Raw genomic sequence first — 19061 nt, forward strand, 5'->3', positions numbered from 1 at the left:
CAGCAGCAAGTAAAAAGTGTCTAGGGCTGAGACATCCTCCATTTGCACCACTGTGGCCAAAGAACACAAACTCTGGAAGTTGACTGACATAGACAGGAGAACCCAATGCTCTCAGCCAAGAGTCTGTTAACCTAAAACTCATCCTGTCCTTAAATTACTAACATTTTGGAACTATCATCTTAATAGTTTCATGTGATCATGGGAGTGCACAGGAGCAGTATGTATCAGTTTGTGTGTGTGTGTGTGTGTGTGTGTGTGTGTGTGTGTGTGTGTATACAAGTGTGTGCCTATGCATGTCATGTACAAATGTGAGTGTGATGTGAGTACAATGTGTTGGCAGGGAGGAAGGAGGCAGCTTTGAACTTCTGAGTAAATAGGGAAATCCATTTTTTATACAGGGAAAAGCAATCTAATTTTTATTTAATGCTCCATTATGTTCATTTTGATGTTCATTTTGAGATTGGCCAGAGTTCAGAAAACATCTCTGTTTGTTTTGTATGGTGTTTGCTTTACTAACTCCCTTAACTTTACATTCTCAACAATAGTTTTCAATGTATCTGTAAAAGTTAATGTTTCATAATCTAATTTTCTAATTTAACTCTATATGATCTATCTATCTATCTATCTATCTATCTATCTATCTATCTATCTATTTACTTATTTATAGGTTTTCAAGACAGGGTTTATCTGTGTAGCCCTGGCTTGAAACTCAAAAATTCACCTAAAGGCATGTACTGACATACCCAGCTATATACAATCAATCTTATTTAACATCCATCCATCTATCCATCCATGCATCCATCCGTCTATCTAGAGAGACATTTACTTTCCTTCCCACCAGTAAGAAGTCCTGCCAAGATTTGCACACCCTGCTGCCTGCTCTGTGCTGTGGGGTTGGCTGTTGCTGCTCTTTGTGTTATCAGTTCTGGACTGGCTGAAGCTTCCTAACTTTCAAGTACACTTCCACAAATCCCACTGTTTTGGAGCTATTCCCTTTAAGGAAAATACTCTCTCTTGGGGGAAGAAGGAAGCTCTAAGACTCAGGAAACAAAGGAAACTTACAAGGCCCAGCAAGTTCAGAAAGGGACAAGATTCACAAGTCCTCTCTCCAAGGCTGCAAAAGTAGCAAAGGGAGAAGGAAACCTCTCTGGAGGAGCTGCCTGCAGGTTGGGCATATCTGTTTTATGCATCATTTCCCATTCTGAGGTGAGCCTTACGTGATGCCGATGCAGCTTCCCATGAGCCACTTACCCTTTTCCAAGCAACCCCAATACACTCATTGGCTCACCAACCAGACAGGTGAAAAAATTTCTGTGGTATGTCATGCCTGAGGTGAACAGATGTCCGTTTGTGTTTTCCTTAACAAAACAAACAACAACAAACAAAAAACAGTCATACACCAGCCCTTCCCTGTGTTTTCAGTTGGGTTTCCTGTGGTTTCAACCACACTCCTTCCCACTGGTTCAAGAAACTTCGTCTTTCAAGATCCTCTACAACTGTGAAAATTTCCTGGTTTTGTTTAAATAAATAGGTATATTTAAAAAATCACCTTGAGTGACTTCATATCAGAACCAAGATTATACCTTTTCATATCTAGTTTCTAGCATTCACTTAGCGTTTTTCACCCTGGCTTATTTTAAACATAGGCTTCTACTTAGAAGCCATATGCATGCTACAGCTAAGTCTTGTTTTAGTAGCTACCCACTTCATATCCACTGTTAGCTGCTGCAGGCATTGGGTACAGCATGCTTTACTGTGATGCTGAATTATTAGTCATTTGTGTTGGGAAATAGATATAATTCTAGCATCCACTAGGGTTTGCTGCTTTCAATCAGATGAATTTTATTGCTTGACTTAGTTACTGTGCTTAAACAGATTATAAGTACAATATGAACAAGGTCTAGCCACAGGAAAATCAAATGTCTTACTTCTGTGAATAATTATAAACTTTGAAGCAGTTCCCACCTTCTCATTTTCTTTGTATCACACAATTACCATCTACTCATGTACTTAGACAATTGCATTTTAATTATCTAAGAAGACATTCTTTGGAGTATTCATCATTATCAGGCATGAAATAGCTACATTTGGGCATTTTCATATTTGGATATATATTTTTAATAATTTCACATTTTCTTTACATCTCAAAGTAGCAGGTCCTTTACTGTGTTAATTGAACAAAGATGAGACTATTTTTAAGTGTGGGTATTTTCCTTTGCTTATTTCAACACAACCATCACATAATATGGCAGTTCATAACTGATTGTAATGGTTAATTTTGTGAGTCAATCCTGCTGGGCAATACCCAGTTAGTTATTCAATTAAATATTAACCTTGGTATCACTAGGACAGGGTCTGCAGATATGGTTAGCATCCACCTCAGCTGACACTAAGTGACAGTCTCCTATATAATGAGAACGGTTTGCATATAATCTGTTGAATCTCAAGGTTTTCAAAAGGTTTATCTGAAGAGGAAGTTCTACCTATAGCATATACACACATACACAGTTGCACATATATCATATGCTTGCACACAGGTAAAACATGCATCTACATGTCTTCTCCTCTACTAATGTCTCTGGTAGAATCAAATGCATCACTGACTAGCAGCGTAATGCTTGGAGTGACAGAGGCAGTGTGAACCATCAACTGGGGCTTCAGATTGAAATCATAGATACACAAAGAGAAGTTCAACCAAGTCGGAGCTCAGGGTGTCAGGGTCCTCCACACTCAGGGTTACAATTCCTTGGCAGCCAGAGGAAGTAAGTCCCAACGCTCTCTAGATCTTCCAGTGCTCGGGATGGCCTTTCTACCATCTCTCGTGTCCTCAGCACTTGCATAGTGTTTATAGTCTCATCACTCCAAATTCCAAACCCCAGCTTTCTGGAATCTCATTTCTAATTACTCAGAACCCTCCATCCACCCTCTAGGGGCTATTAGAATGTCTGGGCTGGAAGCCCGAACACTGTCTGTTCTTCCTATTATCCGCTCAGCTTAGCCTACCCATCATCAAGACTCCAGTGGGGACAGGGTACAGCAATGGGGGACAGTGTACAGAGGGGAGGTCTGGTGGACTGCTACCATGAGAGGTGAGAGGATAACTGTTTATACAGTCAATCACACATGCCCATTAGCAGTCATGAGTTGGGGAGGGGTTCTTCACCCCCAGACTGGGAACAGCTACAGGGAAATCACTGGAGCAATGTGTGTGTGGGTGGCTGGGCTATTCCAGTGTCTTCGAAAACTGTTATGGCTAAATCAAATAGCCATGGCAGGTATCTAAAGTAGCCATGACTTAAGCAGAGTCTCCTGAAGTTGTTAACTGTGTAGCAGCCATAACAGTTGTGACTGGAATGAAGTCTCTTCTGTGTTAGTAGCTGCCTCGAAGCATCTGCGTCTAGATCCAAGTCTCCCTGAGCAGTTATAAGATATTTAAAGCATCCAGTTATCTTGATTACAGCTGGAGTAATGGTGAGAAACATGGCTGTGTGATTGACAGCTCCTATGCACAAGCTTTCTTTTTTCTTTTCTTTCTTTCTTTTTTTTTTTAACTTTCTCATTATTTCCTGTGTTCCATTTCATAACTTCTGGTTTAATTTTTATTACTTATTTTCTTCTATTTACATTCTTCAAGAAAACATCAGCTCATTTTATTATAATTCTTTAAAATTTATTTTGAGTTGATGAATAAAAAACCATGTAACATATGTAACACAATGCTTTAAAATGGATGCAAGCCTGGATGATAACAACCATCTATTTTCTTTCTCTGAGTGGCCACACATCTCAGAATCTGTACAACGAGAATATGGACAACTTGCTGTCTCCCACAGCTACTATAATACTATACAGCACTATAACAGAATCACACAGTTGTGCTAAAAAAGAGAAACTATTAAGTCATATAATTATATGTTTAAAACTTTTACCAACCTCAATTCATAGATTTTTTTCAAATCAGCAGACTAAGATTCGCCTTGCAGATAGAGTTATGTTAGAAAAATTCTTTTCTCCGAACATAACTGATAATTTTCCTTTAAGAACTAAAACTAGAATTTACTATAAGATTGAGGGGGCAAAACTGTGCAATATATGAGGTCTTTTACAAATGGAACATCTCTATTAAATTTATGATCCTGGCAAATTAAGATTACATATATAATTAACAGTGCTCCTTTAATTTATTTTGTATCACAAAATAATGTAGCTATAACATTTGATAAAAGTATATTAGTGTCAAATACTTTTAGGGTGTAACAACATTTATAAAATCTACATGCCATTTACTCAAGAAATCGTTTCTTGGATAAATACTTTTAATTTTATTTACAATACTACTAGTGTTAAAAATGCATAGCCTTTCTTTCAATTATAATATGTTTTCCTACCATTAAAAAAATCATACTTTGCAGAAGACAAACAGAAGTATTAATTACTAAGTCTGGAAAGCCAGTAATGAGTTTGCTTCCCATAGCTGATTCTAACGCCCAACTGCACATCTCTAGAGACCAAGAAACATGTCTGTCCCTTTGTGACTCTCCTCTAGCCTGGCACACAGGTAACAGCAATATATATGCCCCGAGTGAGGAATTAATAAATAAATGAGTTGCTTGTGCTGAGCAGGTCTTCATTTGTGTACAAATCACTCTACTTATTTGGTTTCATGTGAATTCAGCTCTGGGCAGTGAGGGGACTTTGCCTTAATCCAGAATAGAGTTGACTTACTGAAAAGGCACCAATGAGTGAAAGGATGAATGAAAGAATGCCCATTAGGGAATGCTAACTAATTAAAAGCCTATTTGAGTTTTACTGCAACACAGAATGAGACCTGAAAGGGACCCTTAGGGGGTCTCCTCCAATCTCATGCCTGCCTCTTGTTTCAGTAACTCTCTGTGTCTCCTCCTTGCTCTGTTCTCACACCTCATTCCTGCTCAGCCCCTATAAACGTGGTCTGCTCTGCCAGTACCTCCCTCCCCTCCTCCTCCACCTTGTTTCTCAAGGTCCAACTTTAATGGCATCTCCACATGTGCCCCCTCTCTCACACACAGGGCAACAAGGGCCCTTATTATACAGGCTCCGTGGTACCAGGTTCTCTGAATGGCTGCACTGTGGGGCTCTCTCTCCGCCCAGACACTAGACTTGATGCTTCAAGATGAGGTGTCTCTTTCATCCTTCTTTGTCCTTTTAACGCAACATGATCTGAGTCCATTTTCTCGGGGTGAACTGCTTACAAATACCTTTGACTCACATCATCTTAAGCAACCACCAAACATGCCTGTCGGCTGACTCCTCCACATTATACATTTTACACACTAAGATGCTGGAGTGAGCCAATGTGTCAGAAACTGAAGACTATTGCACAGTGAGGAGACGTCTATGCGGTACTAGAAAGACCTTGAAGGATGCCTGGCAGATTCTGCTTTATGTCTTGAGGTGACCCTCTAGGCAATGCAGTAAGTCAAATGCTTCCTGGATTTCTGTGCCCTTAAATTTAAAATTCAAAAAAAACCTGATGTGTTCTCTTCAGTACTTGTGATGACCTGAAGGTCCTTGGTGTGTTGTAATTAGCTAACTCAAACGCTCTTTTCCAATTCTAAGACTATGTCTATGAACACATTCAGATAAATGTAGGCTAATAGAAAAAATATTTAGAAGAAAGTAACACAAAAAATAGACCCCTCCCCCATGTAAGACTTACCACTTCTTCATGGGTTGCATTTTCTACATTAATGCCATTCACCTGAACAATGACAAACGAAGAATTTTGAGGATAATGATTGATTGGAATAAGTTTAAAATTTAAAGATGTAATAGAGTTAAGGATTAAAGTTTAAGGTACTGACCTGCAGTACAGCATCTCCTATGAACAACATCTCTGTCTGGTCAGCTGCAGGGTTGCAAAAGCAGCAACATTGTTAAGGGGATCTTAGCAACCTTTCTCACAGCAGTCTTTAATCGACATTGTATTTGCATGAACTGACATCCACGTGCTTCAGTATCTGCATATGTTTGTGCATGTATGACCAAATACGTATGCTCTGGTATGTGTGCATATCAGTGTTAGTGTGACTGGAAGATAACAGTGATGAAAGTGTGTGTGTTATGTGCATGCTTGTAGGTAGGTGTGAAATGTGTATTCATGTACATGTACATGTGTGTGCATGACTATGTGTGTCAGTCTGTGCTATGTATATGTTGTATGTGCATGGGTCTGTGTGTATATGTATGTAGTCACGAGTCTATGCGGGTATGGGAAAATATAAGACACCAGTGAGCTAAGTGGATGACCAATTTTAAGCACCTTAAGAGATCTGTGATGTGAAACACAAACACCACTTCCTCTAATGACGGATTTGATTGAAGTATGTGGAAAGTTTGGTTCACACTTTTCATTAAGTCAACACAGACAATAAATGAGAAATTTCAGAAGCCATTCAGCATCTCCCTCTCCTCCACATGGATGTGCACAGATTGCTTTCATTAAAGCAGGAAGGACTGCATCACAAAGCTGAATGGAATCTCACACATTTCCACTCAACATCTCCCCCGCCATTGAAGAGATAACTCAACATGACTGAACAAAGCTGTACCATGTGAGGCATTTTTCTTTCACATAGGACGAGATAAAAGTCTGTTTATGAGTTTGTTTGAATTGTCAAAGGGCTTTTATTAAATACTGGAAAAGAATAACTTTTTAAAATACTGGAATGCTCTTTAAACCATATGTACAGCTGGATTGTGGTAGCTCATGCCTTTAATCCCAGCACTCATGAGATAGATTCAGGTAGATCTCTATCAGGTCAGCCTGGTTTTAATAGTGAGTTCCAGGATAGCCAGGGCTACACCATGAGATCCTGTCCCCCAAAAAACCAACCAACTAAACAACCAAACAACTAAAAAACACATCATATGTAGAGATGACAATTGTCAATGCTATTTCTATTTATTAACAACATTAAATCATATTGAAAATGAAACATATCCTCCATATCCCTGAATCTTAAAGCAAGGACGTTAAGTAATCCACATGATGTTCTCATCTCACTGAGGCTTACCATAGACAAGCTGCCACAGAACATCCCTTGTTGCAGCCAGGTCTCCCTTTAGTTCACTCCTGATGCTCAGAATTCTCTTTCCCTCTGTCCTTACTTCCTCTGTCACCATCCCCATCCCTCACCATCTCAACCTTCCCGCTTCTGGTTCTTTCTCATGTCTTTGCATAGCATTCATCTTCAGCTGTACCAGAGTGGGACTAGGCTCAATGAGAGTCATTGATCCTCTGGCACACAGGAGAGATCTAAGGGATGTGGTCTACAAGAGCATCAAACCCACAAATTTTCAAGGAATCAAAGTCCATCAAAAGATATTGCACACATAATGGTAAAAGTATTTATAGGCTGTGTATGAGTTTTCAGGGGACTGAGTCTATGTCTTCTGTCAGAAACGTATTGAGGAGGTTTATTTTGTCCCCAGGATGGCCAAGTCCCTCAGGGAGTAGAAAGGGTATGAGCTGGTGCTCAGCCATGCCCACATCTATATGCCTGTGCTGGGCCATGCTTGCACTTGGATCTCCATATATGCTATCCATTTTCTTCTGCACCCTGTGCTGTGCCAAGCTCATATCTGTTCCCTCCAGCCTTGCCACACCTGTACCCCTGTGCTACATGTGCCCATGCCTGCATCCCCATTCTATGTCATTCCTTTTACCTGAGTAATGCCTACTTCCTGCCATGACACATCAGTACCTGTATTTCCATACTAAACTAAGCCTCAAATGTTTCCTCCTGTTCTGCCATGCCCTGTACCTGTTCCCTGTGCTGTCTGTTCTGGATGCAGTGTATTCTCACCAGGACTGGAGATTCATTAGATGACAAAGAATGCTAGGGTGGGCTGACTATGCACCAAAGCAATTCCTCTTAATGCATCTTGCATGGAATAATAATAATAATTTGACTGAAAGGAAGTCTGCTTTATTAAAACTTATCTCAGGCCATGAGCTTTGCATGTCTGATTCAACATATTTCCTGTTCTAAATCAGCTCACATGCCACCAGAACTTCCATCTGGGAGAAGCAGCCACTTCCTGTAGTCTCTGGAGTGGATGGTGTTGTGTTCTGAAGGCTGTGCTGGGTCCAGATGCTCCATGGAAGCTGGGCAACAAGAGGATAAGCCCTAAGGAACTACTGCACAATTTTGATGTGCACACAGATAACATGTTATAAATTCCCAAGTAATGAAATTAAAATGTCAGCAGCTATTTAGGTAAATAGCAAAGTACTTGTATAAAATTTCAAATGTTTTTGAGGACAAATTAGCATCCTTAAAGAAAAAGGGGAAATCCTCTTTAAGTAGAAGTCAGTGGCACGTACCTGACTCACGTCTCCAATGCCTCTCTCTTCTTGCCTTAAAAAGCAGTTCTTCTCCATCCACTGGGAGTTGAAGAGGCAGTGGAGGAAAATGTTTGAAGAACAGACAGAGGGAAGTGGACTGTGTCTGCCTATCCTTCAGGAAGGAAATGAAGGCATAGGCAGTCTTCCTCCCACACGGTTTCTTTGTTGTTTGCTATTTTGTTCTATTCACAGCAATAACTAGCTTTACTAGAACTACCACTACTTGAATTCACATCAAACTTTAAGCTTTATTTCTAGAACGATCAAGGCTCTTCTATATACCGATGCAAAAAATAGTCACAAGGCAATTTAAAGTGTTAGCCACAATTTCACTGAACTTCAAATGATTCTTGGTGCAAATTTAATTCTAGCTTAAGAAATAAAAAGACCATAGAATAGCTGTCTGCCATGTAGTTACATGTAGCCAGTACCATTAATAAAAGCTCAGATAATGGTAATATAAAACAAACAAACAAACAAAAACAACCGAGGACCATGCTCAGCTCTGGGTCAAAGCCGATGTTGGAGATTTGGCTAGGGGCACCAGGGGGAAGCAGAAAATGATCCAGTCTGAGCTGAACAAAAGTACTTTGCAGAGTCTAGTCCCTACAAGATGCCATTAGGTCCTGTTGGGTATGCTCATCTTTCTGAACTCTGATTCAGAAAGGTACAACTTGTCCTTTCTCATCTTTTTCTTCAGATGCTGGCCAGAACCTCCACTGCTTTGTCTGGTGCCTGAGGCTTTCCACCCTTTCTCCGAAGTTTCCTTTCCTACCATATGGCTGACCTCCATATCAGCTTAACTTGACGTGCCTTTTTTCTTTTCTTTTCTCTGTTCTCCTCCAGGTAGCTTCTGAGATTTAAAATTTATGTTTGATTTCCTGAATCACAAACAAACCCAAAGCAAGTTGAAAGTGACATGGTCTGTGATAAAAGACAAACACAAGAGTTGGGTTTGATTTTAATTTTAATACTCCTAAATAATATAATCTGTTTGGTCATGTTGGACTAAATTTGTGAATTTTAGCTGAAAAGTGGGTCTAGCTCATCTCCCTGGAATAAAGTTATTAAACAATAAAAGAAGCATGATCCACATAAACATCGCTTGCAAGTAGGTCTGGTGGTGATAAAGACTTTCAGCTTTCACTTGTTTCAGACTTTATTTCTCACTAATTTCTGGAGGACAACTTTGACGGTCATAGTATACTTTTTATCAGTCAGGTTTTTATTTATTCAGTTTCCTCTTTGAGCCAGGAATGGTGTCATACACATATAATTCTAGAATTGGAGAGTTAGAAGGAGAATCATGAGCTCAAAGTTATTCTCAACTACATAGAAAGTTGGAGGCCAGCCTGGGCTACCTGAGACCTTGTATCCTCGGATTCACAGTGCAGACACAGTTAGGTACAGTTTTCCACCGTGCTGGGGTCTCTTTCTTTAAGGTTCTTCCATTAGAAATGTAATGTTCTCATGACCTCATTTTGCATGAGTGTGGCAGGCATTTATCCCTCACAGAGGACAACAGACAATATCAGAGCAACCTGGGACCAGATAGGAGCATGTCTAGTTTTTTCTTAAGTGTAAATTTTCTATGAAAAAAACAAAACAAAACAGGGTAATATTAAAATTTGATTCTGTTAAAAATAAACAACAAACAATATATTAGTATTGGGAATCTGCTAAAATAATCAGTCCTCTTTGAACTTTTTGTGTTTCTAGAATAAATATTAGAGTGCCATCCCTGAGATAATCCAGGCTTTGAAACGCCAAAGCAGCCCCACCATTGCTGAGCATTCAACTATCTTTGGTGATTTTAAAATATAATTTTCTCAGAATAAGCCTCTATTTTATCTCCCCTCCCCCATTTGGAGCGTTGGGCCCAATGCATGCTAATCCTAAGCTCTAACCTGAGCTGCCTCCTCAGTTCAGTAGCCCAATATGAACAAGAGTGCATGTGAGCACACATGAACATGTGTGAGTACAGCATAGCTTGACTTATCTAACATCTGCTGGCCTCACCTTGTACTCCTGTAGCTTCCACGTACTTTTTGTTCCAATGCCGCCATGGGAATAAAATGTTCATGCATGTTCATTGTTTTGGTGAACCAGGGAAAGCAGCACACCTGCTTATGCAGCCTTTCCCATGCTGTGACTTTCACTAGCTCTGCCTCACAAGCAGAAACCAGTTAAGCCTGTCATCACCCACCCCAGTCGGTCCCTACAACCCCTGAACTCCCAGTGCATCTTGTCCAGTCATATAGGACTAGGGTAAGCAGCCAGCCACAATGGCTATGTTCCATTTAGCCATGTGTTCAATAACCCTGGCTTAAAAAAGATATCAGAGATGGGGATAAGGAGGACCATGTGGCCTCATGTTGAGAAGATGGCTCACTACTACCCACTTCAGGGAACTCACCATGGGAGTTCAATATCCAAACTCAGTTCATTTCCCAAATACTGCCTTTGTTAAGATTTTATGTCTTTCTAGAAAGGTGTATTTTACCTATAACAGGGCCATCTACACTTTTACTGTAGTTTAAAGGCTAGACTTTGAAGTAAGATATAACTTTGACTTAAATGGTGCTTTCTGTCTCCCAGGAGGTTCTTGGAAGCAAAAGCCAAGGATCCAATGACATTGGGTGACTTCAAGAGCAGAAACAGATGACCCCAAACCCCATTCCTTGGGATCTGTGCAGGTCCTATATAGGCACTAGGAGGTTCAAGTATCATGTTCTTGGGAAATTTGTGTGGGTCCTGGCTAGGCTTGAGAAGGCTCCAGGACACTGGTCTGGGGATATGTGAAGGTCCTGTTTAGGCACCCAAGTATACATAACCACCAGCTCCATAGTGCAAGCCTGTGATCTGTTTCTGACATTAATTAACAACAGCTGATAGTGTTTGTTTACTTTTCTTCAGTTCTGCCTTAACTCAGCCATTGTGATGGAAGTTTCTACATAGAATTTAAATTAAATCTGCAGTAGATTAAGTGTGCTTCAGAGCTCTTGAAATATCTCAAAATTCTTTTGGGTGTTTTCACATTTCTCACTCAGCTATGCAGTCAATTTGATTATCCTTGTCAAGTTCTATTTACTCTGATAGCTTTAAAAGCATATCTCTCATTGATGCCTTAACAATGAAGGAAAGTTGACATATTCTCCCTTTGATTTGTGATCCAACTCAGGGGTGAAACCAGAGCATTCTTTATTTAGGTCTAAGTCAGGCTAACCTGAGACCAGAACAAAACTTATTTGGCACAGTAAACCAAGAAGGAAAAAGTTCAATGTAAAAACTCCAACTCTGACTCCACATCCACCTTGCCAGGCAAAAAGGGTTCCTTGTAATCCACTTCTGACAAGTTCATCCAAACACTGAGACAAGACAGTGTCACATGGTTCCAAACATCCAGAGAGAAGACCGTCACTGTCTTTCCCAGGGGCCCTGAGTGTTCACATTTTAAACTTCAAGAGCAATTCCCTTATAGATACACAATGAAGGAAGGGTGATACACATCGAAGAAAAGCCTTGCATTTGAGAAGCCATGTGCCATAGACAGAGCAGCCTCCAACCCAGGTGGTAACCATGACGGATGCTCCAGGGCATGTGAATAATGGAGTCACAGACACATCATGAAAAGATTATTGTTATTTAATTTAATAACATTTAATATTTAAGTGCAAGTGTGGGAATCAGAGAAGTACAAGTGCTGAGAGGAAATTTCCAATATTAGATTCAGCGACACAAACAAAAAATATCAAATAGAAAAAGAAACTAATGACAAGAATGTGTCCTGGGGGTGCATGGCAGGGCTCTGATGCCAGGTGAAAGTTGGGAGGAAAGTTAGAATATGTCTTCTACCTACCTACCTGTCTATTAAACACCATCTATTTTCTGTCATCTATTCACCTGTTAATCTACATCTATCACACATTATCTATATATCTGTAATCTATCAATCTACTATCATTTAGCATTTATCTCTCATCAACCTACCAATATTTGTCCATCTGTCTGTCTGCCTGCCTGTCTATCATCTACCTATCTATCTATCTATCCATTCATCCCCATCCACCCATAAATCCATCCACCTAAATCACAGAATGGTTTTCCTGGGTACATGTGCAAACATCTGAGGAAATGAAAACATGGTCCATGTTCAGCCTGACACTAAGCCACAGTTCAAATCATGAGTCAGTCTTTGTAAGATCCCAATGCTAGCTGAAGGATTTTGCCCACACTTCACCTAAATATCACAGAAAAGATGACAAAATGATCTTAATTTATTTTTTCCTGTTAGTCAGGATGCAGTTCTCTGTGTCTTTTCTAACTGCTCCATTTGTCTTCTGAATGCAAGCATCAAAGCCATGCAGGACCCACACCTATCCAGGTTCTTAAGAAACAATAGTAGTATTTTATTAAGTTACCATTGTTGTCACTTTTTAATTAATTTAAAAAGCTGCATGTTTTAGTAGTATACAATGAGATGATCTGCTGTGGCACAAAAAACTGTATTTTTAAACAAGAATTTAAGTTCACTAAACTGCTCTGGACTAGTGGTGAGAGACTGGGTAAGTCATCATTTCTACTTGTTTCCTGACCTATAAAACGATCAGAGCCTATATGCCATTTCATAGCCTTTCTGGAAGTTCTTTTCATGTATTGCAGTTATGGTCTCAATTTTAACTGAAAACTTTTCTACCTTGCATAGTCCTACCATTCATTCTTCATGATCTATGTGTAGTTTTCCCTGGATATTAAAATTTTGCAAAATCAGAAATATCATCATTAAAGTTTATTAAATTATTGAAGAAATCTTCATTCTTCCTCACTTTGAAAGATCAGGTGGGTTACAGAAAGTTATCATGGACAGTAACAGGGGTATTAGTGAGCTAAGTGACATATGACCTTTTATCAAGATGCACACACAGCTCAAGGTTCCCTGTGGTTCAGTAGCCTCACAAACATGTGCACGTTACACATTTCTTACAAAGCAACATGAGGTGATATGTGTAGTGGGTGGGAACTGTGTTCTCATACTTTGTAGGATATGTATGATGAAGGGAAGGTAGATCCCCTGGGAGAATGCAGGCGTGGCTGTAGATAAAGGCTGGGTTAGCGCCAATGACACAAAGAAGGGTTCATAAGTTCAGCCAGCTATTTCCACTTATACAGCAATTGAGAATCATTGTCTATTTATGGGCAGGGGGCAACAGGGTCACACAGCAGAATTAAGACCAAAGAAGATAAATATTTGAAGGAAATTTACATCCTCAATGTTAGCATCTCATTCACACAAAACAATCCCATTCTAGTAAACTTACACATGCCCTTTACAGAAAGGTGTTAAACTTGCTGCCATTGGGGGAGCTGGGTATTTAGTACTTTTTTTTTTCTCAGTGTGACCCAGGTTCACAGGCAGCCATCCTGATGAGCATGAAGCCTAGAATCTTGAACAAACAGGTTTTGTCAAGTGTACTTCAGGTGCACCTCTAGATGGAAAAGCAAGTGTTCAAGTTTGAATGCCCATGTGGCTCAGCCTGACCTTATGAGAAGCTGATGGGGTTCTCTCTCATGACATGACATTACCACTTTGCAGGATGACAACTATATGCCTTAAGTGACTGATTTTTGCTACTCTGTAGCCACTCTGGTATTAGGAGGAATGAGAAAGTGTTCTTCCTGTGGGTTTAACACATTCCGTTCTTAGCTTTAATCTTTTCAGCCATTCACTACTGCCTGTCTGCAGCAGCCCTCTGCTCAGAATTCATGCAGAGAGACAAGAAAATATGGGCAGGTCATGGGGGTGCTACTTAGAGTCATAGGCTGGTACAAAAAGGCAATGTCCTTATGAAATAGAGTAAGGCTTTGCAATGCTAATCACTCTTAGACTCTCAGAAAGTACAACAGGCCGAAGGTCTGAGGAACTTCTTGCAAGCCCGTGTAGCTGCCAGAGATCCAACCCACAGCTTCCCAGACAGGTGTGGGAGATAGCTGTAGTGGTTGCTATTGAGCAAGAAATTTGGGTTCTTCAACTCAGTCATCTTTTACAATGTGTACACAGAAACAAAACAGGGCACTAGCTTTCTCAAGACCCAAGTGAGTCCTCAGTGTGTTTTTCCAAGGATATGCAAGGTATTCCTGGCCATGGAGAGGTCACTTTGGCATCTAACAGAGGCTAGCACACTTCACAGGAGAATCCCAGGCCAGTCAAATATACTGTACATTGCAATTGAAGAGATATATTTACTTGTATCATATTAAATTTATATTCTTATGATTGTATGCTTGAGGCCATCTAACAAAATATGTATTTGAGATGAATATATATATATATGCATGTATGTATGAAGATCAAAACTAAAATGTATATATATGTACCTGTACACACAAATACTGAAAATATTAGATAGTTGAGAAGTAGATTAATGGACAGATAGAGGATGGAAGAGTAGACGGAAAGATGGATTGAGAGACAATATGATGACAGATGAATAGATTTTCAGTGACTCAGTACAGCTCTCATCACTATGCTAATGAGCTTCCCAAGCTAAGGATCTTGTACTGTCTAACTCTGTGTCCTGATAGCTAGCAAGATACTAGACACTCATGATGGGATTTCACAAACACAGAAAGAAGGAAAGGAAGGTGGACAGGGAGGAGAACTCATGAGATTATTGCAGACTGCTCTGGCCCATGCGTCCTTTGCTGTTTCTGATGGCTTACTTTGTGTTACTAAAAACTCCTAGCAAACTCCCATGTCAGTGTCAGTGGTTCTCAACCTTCTTTATGCTGTGACCCTTTAGTACATTTCCTCATGTTGTGACCCCAACCATAAAATGATTTTCCTTGCTACTTCTTAACTGCTACTGTTATGAATCATAATGTAAATATACATGCTTTCTGATGGTCTTAGGCAACTCCTGTGAAAGGGTCATTCAACCCTCCAAAGGGGTCATGACCCACAGGTTGAGAACCACTGCTATATGGGGGTAAGTGCTATCTTACTTCCTATATGGAAGAGAGTAGAATTGTGACAGGCATGGCTGCTTCTGAGGACCTCTATTTCTAGAGGTTTATCACACAGAAGACACTGTAGTCTTACAATCTGAGCAAGGAGAATGTTCCAATGCTATTTCTAATGTTTTCATTCTAGTTAGTAACAACTTATAACCATGATCAACAGGCAGAGTGCTGACACATCTTTATTTACCACTATACATTTTTCAAATTAAAATTAGCTATCATGAGTAGTGCAGTAACCCAAAAGACACTCAAAGATCATTCCCTTTCTCAATGTGTCAACAACTCTTTTGCTTGTCTCCTATTTAATTGTGCATCCCCAACTCCCAGATTTGTCCCTCATGTAGCTCCCCATAGTCTCCAGTAAAGGACAAAGATCCCTTGTCTAGTACTGAGCCATATTCTGAGGAGGTTAGCTTGGGGCCTGCTCCCCACTTCTCTTCTAACCTGTGCATGGTACCAACCACACCATGTTGTGAATCTTCTAAGTGCTATGTTAACAAAAAACCAAAAAGATCAGACAGTAGGATAGCTTGAAAGATTAGGAATGAAGTAGGTTATCTATCAAAATGGGAGAGAGCCACTCATGAACACAAGCAAGAAAAAGATGACTCAGTGGTGTATGTGGGACAGTGAAGTATATGGGGCAAGGGTGATCAGGTATCCTAGAGGCCTAGTTGAATGGACAGAGCTAGTCCTGTCTCCAGGAAGGAAGCTTTATATAGTAGTACTAGAGGGATGGACACAAGTCAGGCAAGCCCCTGTGTACTCATACATAACTACCACGTTCTCTACAATAAGAGGTAGAGTCTTCCTGAAAGGAAAATATACCCTGAAGCTTGGGGTGGGGAGAATGCTCTCACAGGAACTCATGGCAAGTGAGTTACCTCAGCTTCTCAAAGGGTGAATTTAATTATTCAGGTAGAAAGGAAAGAATATGGTAGGTTTGCCTCCCAGAAAATGGAGGTGGAGTTGCTTGGTGATTACTCACATTTCCCTCTTAAACCTGGAATGGAGATTTACCATCTTTCAATAGAGTTGCCCTACAGCATGCATGAGACAAAAGCCTGAAGGAAACCTCACAAGCTAAGGGTAGACAGACACATGTCAGCACCATTGCATGCAACTGTTGACTGATTGATGAAGGAAGTGTAAATATAAAAATGCTTGAAATAAGTGATTGACTTAGTCACTTTTCTTTTGTAGTGATAAAACACCATGACCAAGGCAATGCTTCATCTGGAGCTCACAGTTCCAGAGTTAGAGTCCGTGATCATCATGGCAGGGAGCACAGTAGCAGACAGCAGGCATGACACTGGAGCAGTAGCTGAGAGCTTACAGCTGATCCACAAGCACAAGGCAAAGAGAAAGCTAACTGGGAATGGCATGGGCTTTTGAAACTTTAAAGTCTGTCCCTAGATATCTCCTCCAACAAGGCCACACCTCCTAATCCTTCCTAAACAGTTCTATTAACTGTGGATTAAACAGTCAAATATATGAGCCTGATTCAAACTATCACAGTGGTCTAGTTATAAACTGATTTGAGAGTCAATAAAAATCCTGTATTCAGTTAAACAACCAACAACCAGAATAATCTGTGAATGGGTAATTCTGGTCTTAGAACCAAGCTCATCTGAAATGCTGCTTCAAGTGCCTTTCCCATTGGCACCACAAGCCAAGTATCACCCAGCCTTATGAAACAGCAACCCAGAACAGGGCAACACAAAGGATGCTCAGTTCTAAATGAAGAAGCAGCAGAGACATTCTGACTCTGTTGTACCAACCTCACAGTGCTGTAAGGAGCTACACAGACAGTGAAGCCAGAAACCAGGAACAGGCTTGGAGGCAAGGGCCTGAATTGCCCTGTTCCTGATGCTGCTGTCTATCATTAGGAAAACTCTTCCAGATGTCTATGTCTCAGTGTCCTCATCTGAAATACGGGGATGATCACATTGAGAACTCATGGGATTTTTAGAGGCCACACAGTGATGTGTGGAACACAGAAGTCCCAGCTCCAGTTTAAACACCTTTATTCAAGCCAGAGCCACACCTGGCTATCGAGTTTTCCCTCTCGCTTTGCAAAGCAAACTAGTCTTTCTCCACTACTCTCATCACCAAAGTCAGTGCTTATCATAGCAAAAATGTTAAAAGGGAGGGAAGGGAGGAAAGAAGAAGGAGAAAAAAAGGAAGGAATGAAGGCAGGAGGACTGTAATTATAGTAGTCATAGATGTTTTGCCTGTTTGATGGAGTTTTGCAATTACCAAATGAATCAGTTGCAGACATGTATAAAATTGATTTGAAGTAGGTGAGGAATCAAAGGAACTGAAATTTGTGATGAAGTTTTAATGCTCTTAAATTATTTTCAAGATTTCTTTAATAAAATATGCGATGACAAATTTCCCCGTCATGATGTCAAAAATCACGCCATATATTAAAAAGGATCTGGAGGCCAAGATGCTCAGATTAGCATCTGGTTTGTAGACAGTCTCAGGATCATCTGGTCTTCTAGCCATGGGAGGGACAGACCTGTAAGACTCTGGGCCTCTGAGATCATAGGGGTCCAGGATTGACCTCACCTAAAACCCAGGGTGGGTTCTAAGTAGGTGGTCTAAATTCTATGACATTCCCATATGGTGCCATCAGAATCTGAAATCTGGTCACCCTCACTAACTTGCCTCAAAGTTTCATGCTCCATAGCTGAGGCGGCGAGAAAGATCACTTCCTAAAGGATGGGAGAGCCAGACCCAAGGCAGCACTATCTTTCCTTCTCAGCTCCTGTGTCTGTCCCCTTTATCCCTATCCTCAGCATCATCTCTGTCCACTTGTGTCCTTAAGTTCACTTTTTCTCCAATTCAAGTTAAATTCTGCTTTTCTGATTCCTCATCTCTATGGTGTCCTCTGAAGCCATGTACATACACCCTTCTGCTCAGATCACACAGTGGACATGGAATATTGTTTTCCTGGCCATGCTTTCACCTAACTCCACGGGGCTTGCCAGTCACTTTGTCAAAGTCATCACCTGTTTTTGAAGTTGATGAACCAACAGTAGACAGCACTAACTCTGTCCTCTTGCTACCACATTTCGCCATCAGCAGCCTGACGCTTCATCTACAAAGAGTATGCGAACTCTGTCCATTCACTCTCAAGCTCAGCAGAGCACTTGTGCACAGTCCATCTGGGTCTCTTTACCCTGCCTGATGTTCTGTACTGCTGCACCTGCACCTCCAGGAGGTCCTCTCCTTACAGTGACTGCATGATTTTAAAGTGCAAAACAAACCTTACCACCTCACCTCCCAAAAGATTTAATGTGGCACCTCTTGATCATAAGGTCATCACCTATAGAGCAAAACAGTTTAAAAAAAGAGCCATGTTTTCTTATTCAATCATCCTTAATATCTCATATTGACATAATATCTCATATACGACACCTGGTTCCTGTTCTCTGAGTGTGTGCGGCAGGGGTGTTTACTGTCAGCCTGTCCTGCAGGACCCCACTTCAGTCTCCTCACTGAATGTTCCAGAGAGCTATTTATTGAACAACACTGGACAAATTCTTAGACACATAAGAGAGTTCCTGATTGTTCTTCTTTGATCCAACGGGCTACGTCAGCCTTGTCCCAAGAGAAAGACAGAAGGAACAGCCCGAGGGACAGC

The 19061-nt window shown here is 40.6% G+C and overlaps 1 protein-coding gene across 3 annotated transcripts in view; it reads right to left on the bottom strand.

The window, feature by feature from the left end:
- Positions 1-19061, bottom strand: part of Sntg2 (syntrophin gamma 2) — a 200034-nt gene that overhangs the window by 103988 nt on the left and 76985 nt on the right. For all 3 annotated transcript variants that reach the window (XM_059248532.1, XM_059248530.1, XM_059248533.1), the window contains exons 5-6: positions 5844-5887; positions 5699-5740 (exon numbers count right to left, since the gene is read on the bottom strand). In XM_059248532.1, coding sequence (XP_059104515.1) covers positions 5699-5740; positions 5844-5887 — 86 coding nt within the window. The remainder of the gene's footprint in view (positions 1-5698; positions 5741-5843; positions 5888-19061) is intronic.

This window comes from Peromyscus eremicus, chromosome 22, assembly GCF_949786415.1.
Source record: "Peromyscus eremicus chromosome 22, PerEre_H2_v1, whole genome shotgun sequence".
Classification (NCBI taxonomy): domain Eukaryota; kingdom Metazoa; phylum Chordata; class Mammalia; order Rodentia; family Cricetidae; genus Peromyscus; species Peromyscus eremicus.